Below are 21,166 nucleotides of genomic sequence, written 5' to 3'. Positions count from 1 at the left end.
CTAATCATCCGATTAACCATTCAGGGGGGACAATTCGTACTCCCACTTCCTCCCTCTGATAGACTATCGAGGCAACCAATGATAGATGCAGAACGCCTTAGCGATTCTGAAATGCATAATATTGACAACCGGGAACTTCAGGGCATTGCATCTGAGTACGGTTACACATCAGATTCTGTTGTAAATGAAGAGAGAAGAGTATCCGCTCACACCGGAGCCATCTCCAAATCGCAAGTAGGGAAAATGCGCCCACCACGACGAGTATATTCCAGATCTTCCGAAAACTTCTTTATAAAGTCAACGGATAGAAGAGAACGTTATATGCAATCCACACAAACCAAGACCGTTGATCCCGATGGGTTTCAACTCGTACCTAAAGAAAGAAAGTTCCGGCCAGTACTGCGACTGCTGATCCACCATCAACAATTGAAACATCAAATAGATATGATGCGTTCACATCAGACCAACCGGAATTACCACCTGAAAATATGCAGATTCAAACAGAGGAAGAAGACGAATTACCTTCCGATTCCACACCAAAACCTACCAGAGAGCCGTTGATCTATGTCTATCATCAACCTGCACCTCATAATTTTGTCATGAAAACTATCGAAACTACCAAGATTAACCCAAGGGTGCGTTACACAATGGATAGTATACGTTCCCAATGTACTTCATCAAATGATTTCAACAAATTGAAAACATATCTTCAAACAAACAGAGAAAGATTCGCTCCGAATCGTCAAAATCGTCCACTTCGGGTTGTCATTCGACATCTTCCTATAGATCTAGATACGAAGTTCATCATGTCGGAGCTCATTGGTTATGGATTTGAAGTTATGACTGTTCACCAAATAAGCCAGCGTAACCCAAAAGGTCCCGGAAGGAAGAACATACCACTATTCCTGATTACTCTCAAGAGATCACCAGCAGCATCAACGATCTACGATTTGGAAAGTATTAACATCTATAGGATTGAGGTCGTAGAATATCAGCCCCCAACAGTCATACAATGCCATAAATGCCAACGTCTAGGCCACACCCAGCAACAATGTTTTACCATACCACGCTGTGTTAAATGTGGTAAACCACATGAAGCATACAAATGTCAGAAGAAGAGGGATGATCCCCCCACGTGTGCGAACTGTGGGGAGAACATCCCGCAAACTTTAGAGGCTGTCGGATCTTCACTGTAATAGTTCAACAACAGAGAAAACCTCAGATGATAAATTGCAGTCAACCTGTCACAACCACCACTACAGCTCCAGCAGCTTCAGCTCCAGCTCCAGCTTCAACATCTATCAGGCCCACTAAAGCAGCACGTTATACATCTTATGCCTACAGAGCTGACCCACAGTCTCGAATGGGACAACGTCACCAACCAACAACAAATACTGGGCAAGCTGGCCAAGGTCTGCAAATACTCCTGGATCTGGCTAATACATGGAACTTTACCAAGATATGGCAACATGTATTCCGAGGACTACAAAAGATCTCTCAAGCAACCTCGGGAATGTCTATAATACCAATCATAATACAAATACTGACGTTCTTACCTCGGATCATCTCCCTGTTATCGCAGATATTGCCCAGGGCATCTACTATCATAGGCTCCAGGCACTACAGGAACCCAAAACAGATTGGAATGCTTTTCGCCAGCAATCACATATGAGACTGAACCTCTATCAATCAATGAATACGGCTGAGAAGATCGATGAAGCAGTAAACAGCTTTACAGAGGTTATTAAAACATCTTAGAACCGAACAACGATTACCACGTCTACTTTACCTACGTCAAACACTTCTCCAGTACTGGAAATTTTACTTTGTTTGACACGATGGGCCCGACGTCGCTGGTATAGAACTCAATCACCCCACCATCTTTACGAATGGAGGTTGCTTGCCAAAGAATTACATAATTTCCTAGTAAGAGAGCGGACCTCCCAATAGGATGAACATCAACGAAAACTGGAACCACAAGACAGGCAATTTGGAAGTTAGCGCGCACTCTCGATGCAAGAGATAAGCCAACGTTGAATTCGTTAAATTCTCCCGAAGGACCTATAGTGAATCCTCAGGAAATAGCGGAAACTCTTGCACACCAATTCCAAACGCATTTCAAACTTAATGCAGAACTTAATGATCAAGAAACAGAGCAAGAGGTGCAAAATACATACGACCAACTTCTACAACTTCCATCGACTCTTGATGCTCCACACGTAACACCTCGTGAAGTCCAAAGGCTGACAAAAAAGCTAAAACCGAAAGCAGCACCTGGCCTAGATGGTATTCCACCTGCGGCACTTCAGAATCTCACAAGAAAGGGGTTTGTGTATCTTGCCAAACTTTTTACTAACATTATACGACTGGGCTATTTTCCAACACAATGTAAAATGGCAAAGATAATAGCTATTCCAAAAATGGGAAAGAATGCGCACGAGAAGACAAACTATAGGCCTATAAGTCTATTATCTCATGTTAGTAAGCTTTTCGAAAGGGTGTTGTGCCAGCGTCTCACAGTTATTATAGACGAACATCAGCTAATACCAAACCACCAATTTGGCTTTCGGAAAAATCACGGTACTACATCACGGTACTACCGAACAACTTGTCAGAGTCGTTGACTATGTTGCCGTTCATAACAACAGAAAGCATAGTGTCGCTGGTTTATTTCTGGACGCGCAGCAAACATTTGATAGAGTATGGCACGGTGGACTAATGCTCAAATTACAACAACTTCCGCTACCTCAGTGCTACTTAAAAGTTATGATGAATTATCTGCAAAACAGAAAGTTTATAGTAACTGTGCAAGGGCAGAAATCTACATCCAGATCTATTGAAGCAGGGGTGCCTCAAGGCTCTGTCCTTTCCCCTACGTCCTCTGAAGGTCGTAATCAGGCAATTACGTATCGACGTGCCCTATGATACTTTGTTTGCGGAGATATTCCATATCCGAAAGAAGGATTACTAGCAATATATGCAGATGATACTGCATTGTTAGTACATGCAAAATTACTGTCCACTTGAGAAAAACGAATTAAGAAGTATGTGCCAAAATTAATAAATTGGACTCAGAAATGGAAAAAAAATCCAACAAAAAGAACACCATAGTTTTTGCATGGAGTGGAGCTAGGGAGAAAATCAAACTCCAAATATTCCAGACGCCAGTCCCTATGGTCAATAAGATAAACTACCTAGGAATAAGCCTTGATACAAGACTGACTTTTGGCCCATATCTAGATGAGGTGGCAAGAAGGGCAAAACAAGGAACAGGATACCTTATGCCTCTACTAAGATCACCAGCGTTGTCAATTGAAACAAGACTCCATCTGTATCAAATGATGATTAGACCTATATTATTATATGCCGGCCCTACATGGTTACAGGCTGCTAAAACACATTTCAAGAAATTGCAATATGTACAAAACAGAGCACTCAGATACATTGGTCATTACCCGTTAGCGACACATATACTACAACTCATGGACCAGCCCAGGATTGAAGATTTACTACATATTGTCCGGGATAACCTGTGCAGACGGATTACGATGCATCCAACCCCATTAGTGCAAGCTATAGGTCAAATAAAACCCCGAGTAGAGAGGGTTTCACTTCCCCGTCCATGACTGTTTATATAAACCAGATAAATGAAATGACAATCAAGTTAATGTAATGATTGTGATTGTTCATATATATGTAGTAGTGAGTAGATTTTGGGGATTTTCTGGGAACATTATATATTGTACTAACGCGACAGTTGCGTTAGTTTTTGTAAAATATTGATGTAAAGAAAAGTAATTATTTTAACAGTATTTTGTAAATTATTGTCAATTCCAGTTAATGTTAAATAAACAATATACTGGGATACACAAATTCTGACGTCAAATCCAAAAAATCCCGGAGCTCCAGGGGACACAGGATCATCGACGATCCAGTGAAGTCCCCAGTGTGGTGGATACCAAGCCACGCCAGGGGGTTACGGAAGACGTCGCGTAGGTCTGGAACCTATGCCTAGATGTCAAACAAGCAGAAGATTTCATTAGACGACCGCATACCTTCCGGTGTGTTGTTCATCTCTTCAGCCATGGGTACCGAAGGAGGACGCGACTGTCAGACGAGGTCGAGATGGAACAGAACCTATCTACAGAGACTGCCCACCAGGAAGGCACGCCAGCAGCCCAGATGACTCCACATTTCCAAGATCTGAAATCCAGAAATATCGGCGCCATCCCTCGGCATCATCCCTACCCAAGAGGTGGTTTTCGTGGTGGCCTGAACTCCAGACCTGTGAGTAGGCTAGATTTTGAAGAATCTCGCAAGAGAGAACGTCAACAGTCGATTTCCAGTGCAGACCAAGATGGTCTCCGATGGTTTTCAGTTACTGAATCCAAGGAAAGCTGCGAAGCCTAGTCAATCTGTGCCGCTTGCTGCCTCAGTGGCAGTGTCCAACGCATATCAGCTTCTTCAGACTTATACCAAGGACTCTGATTCTATGGCAGGAACATCTGCCACCAACGGACATCAAGATGGAATTGAATTCGCGGGTGAAAAATCTTCGTCCAATCGCAAGATACCTCCGATATTTATTTACAATGTATCGTCCCCGCACACATTTGTGGCTACGCTGCACAATATTCTGAAATCCGAACCGCGAATTCGATATTCAGCTGCAGTATCCGAATTCACTGTCAAACAATTGCTGAATTCGAATCTCTCGAACGCAACCTCACTACCAAGAAGATTGAATTTGCAAGCGCACCGGTTCGACAAGATCATCCTCTGAAGGTCGTAATCAGGCAATTACGTATCGACGTGCCCTATGATACTTTGTTTGCGGAGTTGGCAAATAAAGGTTACGATGTGCAAAATGTACAACGCATGACGCAGAGAGACCGAAAACCACACGTCCGGAAGCAAATACCTCTGTATCTGGCCACACTTCTCAGGAACGAAAAGTCTGCTGACATCTATACAGAAGAGTTCCTTTCCTATTATCGGATCAAGATTCTGGCATATCAACCACGCAGCATCCTACAACGCCACTGATGTCAGTATCTGGGCCACACCCAAAGTACCTGTGAATCTCGACCACGTTGTGCGAAATGTGGAAATGACTACCTTACCGCAGATTGTCCAAAGAAGGACAGAGAAACACCCGCAGTCTACTGTAATTGTAAGGAAAATCACCCGGCTAATTACCGTGGTTGCCGATACTTCACCGCCATGGCGAAACGGCAAACATTACAACCGACACAGTTTACACGCGCGTCGAATGCGAACACAGAGTCCCTGACCACTCCAGCCGTAACCTCCTCTCAGGATGCCACCAGCTATGCAAATACCGTGAGTAGTGTTGCAGACAACAGACGACGACAACGTCCTAAGGCCAATGAAGAAAACGAAGAAGATGCGGATTCCATACTCAAATCTCTACTGGATGTGGTTAATAAAATGCACTTCGAGAAGATATTGAAGTACATTAATAGAGGACTCCAGCGAATGTCACGTGCTACAACCAGCATGAACTATGTCACGATTGTTCTGCAAGCACTCATTGAAATGCAAAGTGACGGGTGCTTTTAATCGCAACGGACTTCTACGTCAAATAAATCTGCTTGTCTTTAATGCAAATGGCATCGAAAAACAAACCTTATTGCTTCAACATTATTTATGCTCACGGAATATAGATGTCGCTCTTATCAATGAGTCTCATCTTAAACCGCATATCACATGGACAGTTCCCAACTACAAAATATTCCGAGAAGATCGAATTGGTGTTCGTAAGTGGGGTCTGTTAATACTTGTTAAACGTGGTCTCTCTGTTGTCAAGATACCAGTTTCACCTTTAGCTTCGTTGGAAGCCTTGGCGGTGAAGTTCCATGCACCAAATGAAGACCTAGTTGTCATTTCAGCATATTAGCTTCTAAAAGAAGTTCTGGCCACCAACAATTTCCTTGTACTAGAAACACTTGGCGATAGAATTGTACTGGGGGGCGATTTGAACGCCAAACACGGTGACTGGCATTCTATCACCTCCAACACAGCCGGAAACGCTTTGGCTGGTATAATGGATCAGCTGGCTTTTTCCATATCTGCTCCTCACGAACCCAATCATTATCCACGCAATGCAAGTCGTCCCGATGTTCTAGATGTCATCCTGACCAAAGATGTCGGCCTCAGCACTATGCGATTTGTAACTTGGGACCACGATTCCGATCATCTCCCTGTCTCTGCTTCCATCGGATACGGTTTATATCAACATCAGTTCTGCACCTTACGAGAAGCTATTACTGACTGGACTCTTTTTACCGCTGGTGCCCACAATTCCGTTGACCTAACTACTCCGTTGTCATCATCTGCAGACATTGACAGGTGTGTTACTATCTTCACCAACGTCATCGCAGATTCCTGGCGCCAATCCACGACATTCACCAGAGATCCACTCTACTCATGTTACTCCAGTTTTGTACATTCTAACACGACTTGTGCGTTGGGCTCGCCGACGATGGCATCGCTCCAGATCGCCCATCCACCGGGGAGACTGGATGCTCCTTCAGCGTCACCTTCATCAATACTTACACCGTGAACGAATAGCCCTGCAGGCCCAATTATTGATCCCCAGAGGCAGGCTGAGCTTCTAGCCGATCATTTTTACGATCAGTTTCAACCAAACAATGATCTCCATGACGCTGTTACAGAACAGATCGTCGATGTTGCTTTCCAACGTCTTCAACGCCAGCCTTCGTCGTTGGATGTTCCACCTGCCTCGCCTCGTGATGTGGCAAATGCAACACGGAAACAGAAAAAACAACTCTGCTGCCGGCTTAGACGGGATACCTCCAGCTACACTGAAGCATCTGTCTCGTAAGGGTTACGTCTTTTTGTCGAAGTTATTTACAAACATCTTGAAGATTGGTTACTTCCCACTTCAGTGGAAATTGGCGAAACTCATCGTACTACCAAAGCCTGGCAAGGTTCCACAAAATGCCAACAATTACCGTCCCATCAGTTTGCTTTCTCATCTTAGCAAGCTTTTTAAACGAGTTATGCAACGATGACTTCATGAGATCATATAAGCTAACCATCTGCTTCCAGATCATCAATTTGTTTTTCGCCGTTCCCATGGGACGAACGAACAACTTGTTCGCGTCGTTGACTATGTAGCGATTCGCCTTGATTGGAAGCGCCAAGCATTAGGATTATTTCTATTTGTACAAAAGGCTTGAGCTTGGCATGCTGGACTCCTGTATAAACTGCGACGAATGAGGTTTCCACTCAGCTATAGAAAGGTCATAGCCAGCTTTCTGTCTAACCGAAGTTTCATTACGTCCATAAATGGGCAGAAATCGACGCCAAGACTGGTGCGTGCTAGGGTACCTCAAGGATCGGTGATTTCTCCGATACTTTACTCTTTGTATACTGCAGATGTACCCACCCCAGATAAAGGGGTAATTGTCACATACGCAGACGACACTGCACTATTCACTACCGGCAAACGTGTGCTTCAGTGTCAGAAACAGATGCAAACCTTCCTGCCGATCTTTTAACGTTGGTATCAATGGTGGAAAATTAAGATAAATCCAGAAAAGAGTACTTCAGTCGTTTTTAGTCTATCCAATGCTAAAAAAGGGGCCAGCTTGCAACTATTTCAGCAAGCTGTACCCAGCGCTGAACAAGTTAGATACTTGGGGGTGTTGACTGATAAACGCCTTACCTTCGGACCACACATCAATGCCCAGACTAAGAAAGCCAAACAGAGGATAGGATATATATATACCGAATGTTCCGGTCCATGGCACTCACACTCGAGACACGCCTGCATTATATAAAATGATGGTGCGGCCGATATTACTATACGCCAGTCCCGCCTGGCAGCATGCAGCGAAGTCTCATTTAATTAAACTGCAAAGAGTCCAAAATCGAGCTGCTAGAGCAATTGGAAGGCATCCTCCTCTTACTAGCATAATCTAGATGCACGAAGATCTGAATTTGGAGCTCCTTGATGTAGCACTACGACAAGCCAAAGTCTCATTTTGGAATAAAATAAGAGGACACACAAATCCATTAATTAGCATGCTGTGGTCGGAGAGGCCTCGTCATTTCCGCATTAAACTCCCGAGATTGAAGTAAATTTTTGATTTTTGTGTTATGTATGTGGTGATTGTAATTGTTTCGTTCAATTTGGGAACACAGTATTTTAAACTTCGACCGACAGTTGCCGAAGCTTGTTCTTGTTAGTATGTATATGAAGTTAATTGTTAAAGATGTTGTCTACAGCTCAGTTGGCTCCCTGATGTCAACGGGCAAACATCCAGGGTTAATCGGCCTCCCAGCCTGAAAACTAGAAGCCATCCCAGGAGGAAGAAGAAATAAGAAGAAGAGCCTAGCAGCAACCTACCTACCTGGTCCGATCGCTTCGGCTGATAGGTGCTCAGGTTCTACCTGCCCGGCTTGACTGGGAGTACCAGGACCTTTCCTTCCTAACCTGCCGTCCCTGCATAGGAGACACCGGTTGGCTCGCCAATTCCCCGCTGAAGCAGGGGGGTGTCGCGGCATCCTTTGATCCTTTTACCCAGCGCCCGCTATTCGGTGGTACCAATTGGTTTCGGCCAATTCCCGGCTGTGGTTGGGGATATTACGCGCAACCTACACTCTCTTACAGGGGAACCCGTGAAGTCAGCGGCGACCAACACCCTAAATAAAATGTAACCGGATACAGGCACAAACACATGCGATATTCAATCAAACCTTACCGGATTTGTTTTACCTCGGAACAGCGAGTAGGAGGTAAATGGCGAAAGTACAACTCACACGCGGACAGGCAAAATACTAGTCAAGTCAAAGAAACAACAGTTAGTTTTATAGAATAATGATGTATTAAGGTACTAAACACATATATAAATAACAGCCAACTTACACAGAAGATCGCACATTCCAGATAACTATTTATCATGAAAGTCCTCGACACTAAAAACCGTTTCTGATCCGTGTTCCATTGGCACTCTCGAGTGTTGCCAGATCCTAACCCAAGTTTTTTTCCCTCTTTACAACTACGATATTACTAAAGCAAGAAGTAGTATAACCTATCTGGTTATAAAAATTAGGTCCCCATACTCCCCCTGGCGCCTCACTGCGAGGAATAAATCTCTATCTCTTCGAGACCAAAAGTAAATACAGGTGTGTGGTACAGGTAAATGCACGTAAGGGTTACAGGTAAAGACACTTGTGTAAGTGTGCTAACGGACATCCTTGTGTTGTGATTATAATAAACATTATATATATGTATATAAACCTGGTATAACCTTTCTTTACACCCAGCAAGGCCTGAGATAATTCCGAGTCCACGTTCTACGACTGATAAGAAGTTAGCAAGTATGGGTAGACTTTTGCCGTCCTCTTAATTTGAAGTGCTTAGAGCGTGGTAATTGTGTGAAGAAGAGGGTGAGGACGTTGCAAAGTTCCGTACTGAAATGAAACAATATGCAACTTGGACCGAATTTAAATTTTGCGAGGAAAAATGTTCCGGTACTGCAGCGGAACCCATTTAGAATTTATGAGTTCCTGAACCTTTAACAACCCTGGTCTCTATTCGCCAGTCTGGGAGAGCTCGGAGACAAATTTGGCTGTTATAAACTTTCCTAGATACGGCTATAAAACGATGAAGTAGAGGATAATTTCTCTTTCTTTTACAATTTTTCTACATTATTCTTTCTTCTATTTTGAAGTAAACTGCTTGACAACAGTCTAAAGAACAGCCCCGCCCCGCGTCTTTCAGACCCGGCCCAGTCCTGAACTAATAATTCAAACAATTTTTTTTTTCCAATAAAATTACACTCGAATCTAATGTTAACTATATATTACAATACAATATTCAAAATTAACACATCGTAGCTCATCTCCAATTAATAAGTTTCACCTTTACCAGAAGTAATATTCAAAAGCAAAAAGCATATCTCTTTCATTTGAATCCTCCTACTATGACGGTATAGGGCCTCCCCATGGCGCAGTGGTAGCGTCGTGGCCCTGTAATGAAGGGGTCCCGGGTTCGATACCCGGTGGAGGCACAAGTGGTTCGGATCCCACTTTAAACTGTAGGTCCAGTCCCGATTAGCCTTACTGTGCATAAAGTGGACTTAATACACCAACTCAATACTATGACGGTATAGAAACTGTTCATTCCAATCATAGATCAAATAGAAAGTAGAAAATATGGGGACAGGTTCCTCTGTACAGAATAAAGCACTGCCAAATTCTTTGCTTTTCAAGCTCATAGCTATTTCTGCTTAAGCCCAATTTTCAATGCCAACAATAGTGTATATAACAATAATATTAATTATTATTATTTTTATTTATCTCTTTAATCATTGGGCAAGGTTCAGCCGCTGACTGCTCTACCACCCAATTCTAGTTTAAATTAATGCCTTCATAAAATTAATGAACATCAAAGAAAAGCGCACTGCTGCAGATATCAGAAATGACATGTTCGGAGCTACAGGTGTACACTTGACCCCACAAACCATTCGAAATCGGCTCCATAATGCACGGTTGCATGCACGACGTCCCTGGAGAACGTCCCCGTTAACCATGACACGCCGTAGTGTGCGATATCGGTGGGCTCACAACACCACGACTGGAACATTCAGCGATGGTCCACTGTTCTCTTTACTCATGAATGCCGCCTGTGTGTGCGACCTGATAATGGTCGAATACGTATGTGGCGAGAGTCAGGTAGCATTGCTCCAGCTCGGTATGTGTTGGAACAGCATCAACAGGGAGGTGGCTCAGTCATGTTTTGGGGTGGTATCATGATGGGACGTCGCACGCCACTGGTTGGTGTCCAAGGGACAATGAATGCTGTCACATATCGGGACTGTATTTTGGAACGTTTTGTCGCGCCTTTTCGTTCTGCTGTCGGAGATGCTTTCGTGTTGCAGGATGACGATGCTCGTTGTCACAGGGCGCAGATTGTAGGAGCGTTCATCGACAATGCAGGTATCACTCGAATGGACTGGCCTCCATTTTCCCCAGACATGAACCCCTTTGAACATATATGGGACAAGCTGAAAAGGGCTGTCCGGAAGCGTGTACCACCTCCCTCGACACTAAACGACCTCCGATGAGCGGCATAAGACGAGTGGGATAAGATAGACCAAGAGTTCATTGAGAACCTCATCAATGGTATGCCACGACGTGTGAATGACCTGAGACGTGTACGAGGAGGCGTTACTTGCTACTGAGATGGGCCATGTGCTTTGCAGAGATCAGGTCATGTGCTGTCTCTTTTTGTTCCATTTTCGCCATAATAGCATACTTTGTTTTTTCGCCCGTCACTTGACTTGGATTGTCATGTCGCTTCACTGTACTGTGGTCAAAGATTTCCACAAATACACTATTCATTTTTCATGATGCTATACCTCGTTTTCTTTCTCTAATACCCGGTACTGTGGGTGTTTCCAAACTTTTTTTTTATGTGTGTAGTTTGGATCCCAATTTAAACTGTAGGTTCCGTCTCGATTAGCTTCTCTGTGGATAAAGTGGGCTTGAAACAAAAACTCAAAAGACGTGTGTATAATAATTTAACCTTAGCTTACGTGCCGTACGGGAAACATACTTACCTGAGTAAGAGGGGGCCCTCACAGGCCAACACTTTTTTTAAAAATTAAAATTCAAGAAACCATTATGTTGAATCGCTGCTTCCTTTCATGATTACATATGTTCAGTTGTTTATTAATTATTATAATTACAAAAATTGCCATCATTACCAACCAATTGTACACTCTCGCTGGCGTGAGTATCTCGAATGACACACATTCAAAGATGGCGCTCAATACACCCACCTAGTGTATTTTACCTCCTATTTATATTAATATATACTTTATCCTTTTGTTCCTTGCAAAACACTTCATCTTTGCTTTCAAATAAAGGTTTAGGTCTCACTGGAGAACATGGGCTGATTTTTTCCTCTAAATAGACGAACAAAATTTATATCCCCTGAAAGTACGTACCTTCTACTTCCATTTTCTAGTGTTACTTTTCCGATTACCATTATATTATTGCGCAAAAAAATGTTTTTCCTGCTACTAAAAGCAATGCATTTCTCCATTTGTTCGCGTCCATATTGTTTACGCGCTCAAGTGTTGTGCGATAAGTGAGACCCTTCGTTTCGCGGCATTCGAGTTGATTTTGTCGCTCCGGATTCCACCCACATACGCAAAGTTTATTTCATTATTTCAGACGAGGAATGCTTACAAGGTTAGGTTAGGCCTGTTAGGTTGGGTTCCAATAGCATAAATGCATTGAAAAATGTTTTTCCTGCTACTAAAAGCAATGCATTTCTCCATTCGTTCGTGTCCATATTGTTTACGCACAGTTTCTTTCATTATTTCTTCGATGAATGCCTACAGGGTTAGGTTAGGTTTCATTAGCATAAATACAATGACTAATTATTATATAGGCTAAGAGAACTAAACCTAGCTACCTAACAACATAGACATTTTTTGCTTTCACTAGATTTGTGCAGGAATGTGCCTTTTCCTTCGTTGCTACGATTTCAATACCGCCCAACCTGGACACGTTTTTCTGGTTTTTTAATGATTTTTTTTCGCACTTTAAAACTTACTTTTCCCGATTACTAACTACAAAACGTTACCAAAAAATTATGAACCGCGTTCCTCCTAAGCAGCCCATATTCTGCAGTCTTACCAAGTCTTATTTCCTTGCATATCTCATTTCCTTCAAGACTTATTTGACATTCTATTCTGTAAGTAGCCTACTAAATTATACAACATTTTTTTTGAGCACTCTAAATCCAATCCATCCTATTCATGCCATGTGTTTATCACCCAATCTATATATTTGCCATGCTTTCGTTGTTATTTTCTGAAGACACTTAATTGTAAATCTCTCATCCATGCAATACACACTGGATTATCAGTGAGACTTCTGCCGAGTGTGCATGTGTGTTTGTCCTATAATCAGTTTCATCTTGTCATCATTCAGCCTCATCGTCCCGAATAAGCAAAAGTGGCAGAAGAGCGAAGTAAAAATAAAGTCAAACCAAATCAAATCATTTCTTGTGTGTATTTCAAGTCTTCCTTTAAGAAAAGTTGAACCAAAAGGGAAGGGGGAAATATAAATCTCGATGGGCATACACTGATACGAATTTAACAAACAAAACTTATTTTTGCATAATTTTCAAACAAGCATTGTACAATAAGGAATGCTAAATTTATCTTTTCTTCTGTGTATGCTTACATCGCTTTCTTTACTCTTATATTTCTTAGGGTTTTAGCAAATAGAATTTCCAACAATGTTTTTCCTCTTTCAGGCAGAGAGATACAGCAACAATGACAATTTCACTGTTGTTTCGCAGCCATTTCATCATGCAATAAAACACCTTATTCATGATGTAATGTTTAATGAGTCTTTGTACGCTCCAGACTGTTTACACATGAGCCAGAAGGGCAACGCAGCGGGTAAGATAATAATAATCAGTTTATTTTGGAAATCAACGAGTAATAGTGTCCATAATCAAAAATTGAGGAATAATGGGACATTATACAAGGGAGAGTCAAATGAAACCTTAATTTGTATCTAGTAGATTACTGTATGTAGGATTGTAATTTTGCTGCATTGCAGCACAGACCTATTGCTGATCTACAGTATATACAGGGTGTTTCTAAAGGTCGCTTACAACGCTTGGGAGGTGATTCCTTACAAGAAAACAAGCAAAAAGTGTGAGTTCCATTTTTACGACTGAGGCTTCGTTTCGGAGATAGGAGCCTCGCAAAAGGTGAGAAAGTGAACGTCACACCTAACTGGGAAGAATGCTATCACAGATAGAGAGGCGGTTCCAAGGGAATCATCAAGGAATCGTATGTGCTCAGTCCGGAAGTCACTATGAACAGTTCACTGCACGCATGCGCAATGGAGTCCTCAAAGGAATTGGGGATTTCCAGCAAGAACAATGCATGGAAAGGCTATGTAACGCAGCAAGAAGGACCGTGACAATGAGAAATGCGTTAAAGAAACACATCCCGACCTCAAACATCAAAACATGATCACGGAACACAAAATCCGAAAAGTTGAGCACGGTTGCATACCCCAGTTACACGCGAGGAATGAACGAATCATGTCATGTGGCATACGAGAGACACATTACTCCACCAGGAGGAGGGAAAGAAAAACACAATATCAGATGATTGCGACAACGTGTATTTTTACACGCGACAACTACGTAATATCACACACACACATACACAACAAACAACAAATGCTACAATTTCTTACGCACAGACAGTGCGTGTCACTGTACACCAACTGAAGATGTCACTTTCACCACACAAAGGGGGTGGGGAGCAATACCAAGAGTGTTCTCACTGGGATTTGCCGAGGGCGATATCCACAGACGCAGGCGCGTCGTCTGATAATGTTCGCATGAGCACGTGAACATTCATTTATATGTCTTAAATTACGTACATATTAAATACACACACACACACACACACACACACACACACACACACACACATATATATTTATTCGAAAAAATACTATGTTTGATGTACGAGTATATACACACAATTTACTCTGACAAGACTTCTTTCACGTCTGATAACATTTTCAGATAGTTGGTAACACTGACTCCTACGGTGTTCCGCGAAGGGCGTTGAACACAATTGCTGTGCGTGTTGCATAGAGCTGACAGCTAAGGGACTGTTGGCCACTATACCCCGAAGATGTTCACTTCGCTGTGCGAACACTGATGCAGGCGACAATACTTCTTACATTCGGGCACCCGAGTGCAGCATATGCTAGGTATGTCTAGGGGGATTCGAATAGTTCTGTGTTACATAGTTGCAAACGTTCGCGACAATTCGCTAAACCTGGCGGATTTTAATGGGGAGAGGGACAATTTCCCCTACGCCCTTCTTGTATTACTTCAAATATAGCGAGATTTTTGGGGGAAATTGTTGAAAATAAATTGAACTGTTATTCTCACTTTTTCAATTGAAGATGAATTTACAAGGGATAGGAGTATTCAGTACAAAAACATTATTGTGAACACTCGTATGCGAACCGCACGCGACGCCACGGCACAGACGGTTTTCAAAATGTCTGCCGTTCACTTCTACGCAGAGATGACAGCGACGAATCAAGGATGGTCGAGTACGAGCAAACAAGCCAGGTGTATCTGCTACCGTCGCGGCGGCGACGTTGATGCGAGCAACGAGGTCCTCAGCTGATGTGACAGGTGTGTCGTATACGAGGGTTTTGATTTCTCCCCAGCCCAGAAGAAAATATCGAGAGGGTTTAAATCTGGCGACCTCGGTGGCCAAGGCACAGCTCATCCGTACCAATGAACCTATTGCGAAACACGTCATTCAGGAAATGTCGTACATTACAATCGAAATGAGCTGGTGCCCCATCGTGTTGGTACCACATTTCTTGCCGCAGTGCCAAAGGTACGGTCTCTAACAGTTCAGGCAGAACCTCACTAAGAAATGCATGATACGTGCGCCCCTCCAGGGAACGCCGCCTTAAAGTAGCACTGACCGTGCGGGCCCATCTTACCTAATATATCCTATCCTAATATTCCTACCCAGTCCCAAACAAACAAATGCGAACATCTGCATCTGTGTCCCACATTGTGGAGTGGCAAGTGCCAAGGCCTAAAGATGGCAGCCCCATCATGGCACTTGGGGTCAGAGGGCCAATAACCCACTACCCTTAAAATAGATTATTAAAGAAACCAAACGAGGAAATAGCCGGACGGACAAACTGTTGACGACCTTTGGACTTAAAGAGAAAACTCTAGTGGGGTTTTGGAATGTTAGAACATTATATGAGGCAGGAAAATTGCAACAAGTAGAAGCAGAAATGGAGAAATATAAGTTGGACATCCTGGGAATGAGCGAAGTGCGTTGGAATGAATTTGGAGAGATGAAAACATCTGGTGGTATGACATTCCTCTATTCAGGTAGACCAAATGAAGATGATGAACATCGTAATGGAGTAGGCATACTCATAAACAAGAAGACTGCTCGAAGTATATTGGACTGGAAGCCTGTATCTGAACGAATAATTATGGTCAGATTACAGGCAAAGGTTAGAAATGTGAGCATCATACAATGCTATGCACCCACAAACCAAGCAGAAATAGAAGAAAAACAAGAGTTCTACAGAGAATTACAAGACACTATAAATAAGGTTAAGAAGAAAGATGTTATTATTGTAATGGGCGATTTAAATGCTAAAATTGGCTCAGAAAATGTAGGACTGGAGCAAGTGATTGGCAAGCATGGTCTAGGTGATAGAATTGAAAATGGGGAAATGTTTGTAGATTGGTGTGCCTCAAATGAAATGACTATTGGAGGTACACTATTTGCACATAAAAATATACATAAGATCTCTTGGGTATCCCCAGATCATAGAACTCAAAATCAGATTGATCATATAGCTATAAGTAGGAAATGGAAAAATTATGGCCGCAAAGGAGAAATTTAATAAACAAAGCACAAAGTTTGACATTGGAAAACTACAGAATAATAGTGTAAAACAGGACTTCAAGTTGCAACTTCAAAACAAATATCAAGAACTAGGGGAGCTGAATGGTGATGAGGTGAAACAACAACACTGGGAAAAGGTGAAAAATACATTTACAACGGTATCAAAAGATGTTTTGGGATATAGAAACCCTAAGAAAAAGAACTGGATGTTAGAGGAAACTTGGAGGAAAATAGAAGAAAGGAAACACATTAAGCAGAAGATTAATATGTGTAAAACTAGGAAAAAGAAAGCAGAATTACAAGAAGAATATACGAAAAAAGATCATGAAGTGAAATATAGTGCGCGAGCTGACCGTAGGAAATGGACCAGTGAGTTAGTCGGGAAGGCAGAAAAAGCAGTAAATGAGGGAAATATGAAGGAAGTATACCAAATTACAAAGATCTTGTCTCAAAAGAAAACCATACGGAATCGCCCAGTGAGAAATAGAGATGGAGTACTCCTTACGAATAAGGAAAATCAGCTCAATAGATGGAAAGAACATTTTTCAGAAGTATTAAACCAAACCATAGAAGGGACAGAAGATTTGCTTGAAATACCGGAAGAAATGCCAGAATATGAAATAGAAGATGAAATAACTACTAAAGAACCAACAAAAGAAGAAATTAAAAAAAGCATTGAGAGAACAAAAGAGTGGTAAAGCACCTGGAATTGTTAACATTCCACCAGAAATTCTTAAGGAAGACATGGAGATGACAATAGAAATATTACAACCACTTTTTGCAAAAATATGGAAAACAAAATCAATACCAGAAGATTGGAAAAGAGGTTTACTAGTAAAAATACCTAAGAAGGGAGATATTACTAACTGCAATAACTGGAGAGGCATAACACTACTTTCAGTTCCTAGTAAAGTTCTAAGTAGAATTATTTTAAACCGAATTAAAGTATGTGTTGAGAAAAAGATCCGGAGAGAACAAGCAGGCTTTCGAAGCAACAGTTCCTGTATAGATCAGATAAATACACTGCGTATTATTATAGAACAGAGTATGGAATACTTCTCTAATATGTACCTTGACTTCCAGAAAGCATTTGACTCTGTAAATAGAATGAAAATGTGGACAATTGTAAAAGAATATGGCATTCCAGCACACATGATTGATCTTATTAAAAACTCCTATGATGGTTCCACATGTCAAGTTGTGCATGAGGGAATACTTACGGATCCAATACCAGTTATTTCAGGAGTAAGGCAAGGATGTATTTTGTCACCAACAATATTTCTGATGGTAATTGATAAAGTAATGAAGAGGGTAACGGAAGGAAAAAGGAGAGGTATAAATTGGAGTCTCACCCAACAGCTAGAAGACTTGTGTTTTGCAGATGATGTTTGTCTGCTGTCTCACACATACCGTAATATGGAAAAGAAATTAGGAGATTTGGATAAGGAAGGGAAAAGAGTTGGTTTAAAGATAAATAGTATAAAGACGAAATCATTAAGAACAAATGTAAAAAAGATGAAAAATTTCCACTTGAATGAGGAAAATATTGAAGAGGTTAAGGAGTTTACATATCTGGGGAGTTTGGTGACAAATACAGGGGGAACAGAAGATGATGTTAGATCAAGAATTAGGAAAGCAAATGTGGCATTTATTCAGCTATATAAAGTTTAGAAAGCCAGAGAAATTTCAATAAGAACTAAGCTGCGAATTTTTAGAACTAATGTGAAGTCAGTTCTCCTTTATGGATGTGAAACTTGGAAACTAACGAAGAAAATTACTAAAGACCTACAGACATTCATAAACAGATGCCTAAGGAAACTTCTGGGAATATATTGGCCAGATATTATCTCAAATGAAGATCTATGGAGACGTACGCAAGAGCAACCGGTGGCAATACAGATCAAAAGAAGAAAATGGAAGTGGATTGGCCACACATTGAGGAAAGATCCATCGGCAATAGAGAGACAAGCATTGAGCTGGAATCCACAAGGACAACGTAGGAGAGGAAGGCCAAGAATGAGTTGGAGAAGGACAATAGAGCAAGAAATATGGGAAGCAGGAAAGATCTGGAACGAGATAAGGAAGATGGCTGGAAACAGAGTCCGTTGGCGATGCTTCGTTGAGGCCCTATGCTCCGTAGCGGAGTAACAGGAAATAAGTCAAGTAAGTCGTACATACTAATCTGATAAAAAGTTTCTGAACTGATTCAACTTTTGAAGGTAATTCTTGACTGTCAGAAACCATAATTCATTTGCATATTCAAGAATGGGACGAATTATTGTTTTATACAGGTATATTAAGGAACTTTATTTTTGAAAATCTTTCCATGTGAAAAATATATAACATCTTCTTTGCTCTTTTGCAAATTTCTGAAATGTGTTCATCAAATGCAAGAGAGGAGTCTATTAATATTCCCAAATTTTTATGGCAATCATACACTTGCATTTTTCTTTGATAAATGTAACAGTTAGAAAGTATAAAATGAACTTTCTTAGTAGGTTACATCTTAAAACTTTATACACTTTTTCAAGTTAATTTCCATTTCATTAATCTTACACCAATGTGTCATTCTATCAAGGTCAGCCTGCAGTTGAACGATATCATTATTTGTTAAAGTATTCTTAATTTTTTTATATCATCTGCATAGAGCAAGAATGAGCTAGATTTAAAATATAAAGTAACATCATTAATAACAACAGCAAATAGGATTTCGTTTGTGTAATTGCGTCACTCTTAGTATTATTATCATTATTATTATTATTATTATTATTATTAGCACATGTTTACCATATATATATATATATATATATATATATATACACACACACGGTCGCGCGTGTGTGTGTGTGTGGGTGTGTGGGTGTCTGCTCCTATCCCCCACCAATCTGCGATGATTTCGCACCCTGATTAGGAATATTCATTGACACGTTTATTTTTTAATAAGTCGTGAAGACGAAGATGACGTGGAAGGGTGGAAGAGAAAAAGGGGCGTATATTGAATGACAAGCAGGAAAATGGAGATACAATGCACACGGAGACTCTTCAAAGTTTCCTAAACGCAATCACTAAGCACCTATCCCGCAATTCGCTGAATCTCCTTAATTATTTATTTTAATCTATGGTGACTTAGGCATGGAAATTTCACTCATGCGGCGCAGACAATTTAATAATTAATTAGAAGAATATCTGTCGCGAATATAAGAGGGCAGTGTCCTTTGACGTCCGAAGCGTCAATCCTTCAAAAAGAGGAGAAGAACCTTCCTTCGCATCTCTCTGCCTGGGTGCAAATGAGAATTGCGTTGACGCTCCACCATCAGTCTCTCCACTCGATTCGCCTTCCTTATTTTCGTCAAAGTTGATTTCCCTTCGGCCTCGAAGCTAGCTTATGTTAGAGCCGTTATAGATACTCTACTCTTTACAATGGAATCTTCCGTGACGCCATCTCAGGAACGGGCGATTGAAAAACCATATGTGTGGGCACGACGAAACATATGCAAAGTTGTTTTATGAGAACCTCAATGTAAGTATCGTTTGTGCAAAGCCAGATCGTAAAGGTTTCAAAGTACACAATAACGTCGAAATTGACAAAATTCACCATATTCTTGACTTTTTTAAAAACCCTCTTTAAACTTGAGAGAGGCTATTTCTTATAAAAGACAAAACACATCGAACAACAATGGGTTGATTAACAGAAATGACAACAATGGACAGATATGTATAGATTAAAGATAAGGGCATCTGCTTTTATTTCCATCTATCTTTCTTGCTGCGACAACAATGATGAGTAACAGTGTGCTTCCCATCTGATCGGGAGCGTAACAACAATACAAGTCAAATTCACAGTTATATGTTCCAAGATTAACATAATTTTCCTTAAAACATATTAATCTTTACAAATGTTTGCATTACAAAATGTTCACCTTTCTCCTGGAGCTTTAAAATTACCAAGGTTATTATTTAAGTCGGATGTTAGCGTGGCTGGCGTGATCGTAGGTCGCGAGTTCGAATCCCGGAATGTGTTCTCAATTTTATGGCAAACAAACGGGTAACTATACAAACCCGAAAACAGGCATACCCGTCGCCAATGAAAAGTAAAAATCTACTTAAGAAACACAGAGGTAAAATAACGGAAGCAACGAAACAAAAGTCTATGTCTCCGTTACTGCAACACTAGTGGTAGTGTCTGGGTCGAACCCCGGAATGTAGAGTTACACGAACCCAAAACTAACAAAACCACCGTTGCGCGGAGAGAAAGGTACATAATGTACTAGGAAAGTCTTGAACTACAGACCACAAAATTAAAAGCACATTCACAGTCCTCCCAAAGCAACATTATGGTCAAACGGCTCGGGCCCAACTTCGTCTGAAGTTAAAACAAAACTCACAGAGCGATGTTAAGGAAATCATAAATAATAATGATAGTAATAAAAAGACACAATAACTTAAAAAGACGATAATGTAGTTAAAAACTTCTAACGGCACACACACGGTTCTCTTCGGCAACACAGTGGCGAACTGCCCGGACCCAACCTCAAGTCGAAGCTAAACGAAGCCCACAGAGCAGCCACGTTGCTGAGAACGATGTGCCTCTACTATGTCAACAAATAATAAAATACACAATAAATTTAAAAAAAAAAAAAAAAAGAGAAATCCAAATA

At 41.2% G+C, this 21,166-nt stretch overlaps 1 protein-coding gene across 1 annotated transcript in view; it reads left to right on the top strand.

Annotated features, from left to right (window-relative positions):
* LOC145995242 (phospholipase B1, membrane-associated-like) overlaps window positions 1-21,166 on the top strand; it is a 77,257-nt gene that overhangs the window by 54,852 nt on the left and 1,239 nt on the right. Inside the window, exon 7 of the mRNA XM_083131810.1 lies at window positions 13,328-13,475. Within this exon, the coding sequence (XP_082987936.1) occupies window positions 13,328-13,475 (148 nt within the window). The remainder of the gene's footprint in view (window positions 1-13,327; window positions 13,476-21,166) is intronic.

The sequence above is a fragment of the Lepisma saccharinum genome, chromosome 11, assembly GCF_977018435.1.
Source record: "Lepisma saccharinum chromosome 11, izLepSacc3.1, whole genome shotgun sequence".
Classification (NCBI taxonomy): domain Eukaryota; kingdom Metazoa; phylum Arthropoda; class Insecta; order Zygentoma; family Lepismatidae; genus Lepisma; species Lepisma saccharinum.
This window is presented reverse-complemented; position numbering and strand designations above follow the sequence as displayed.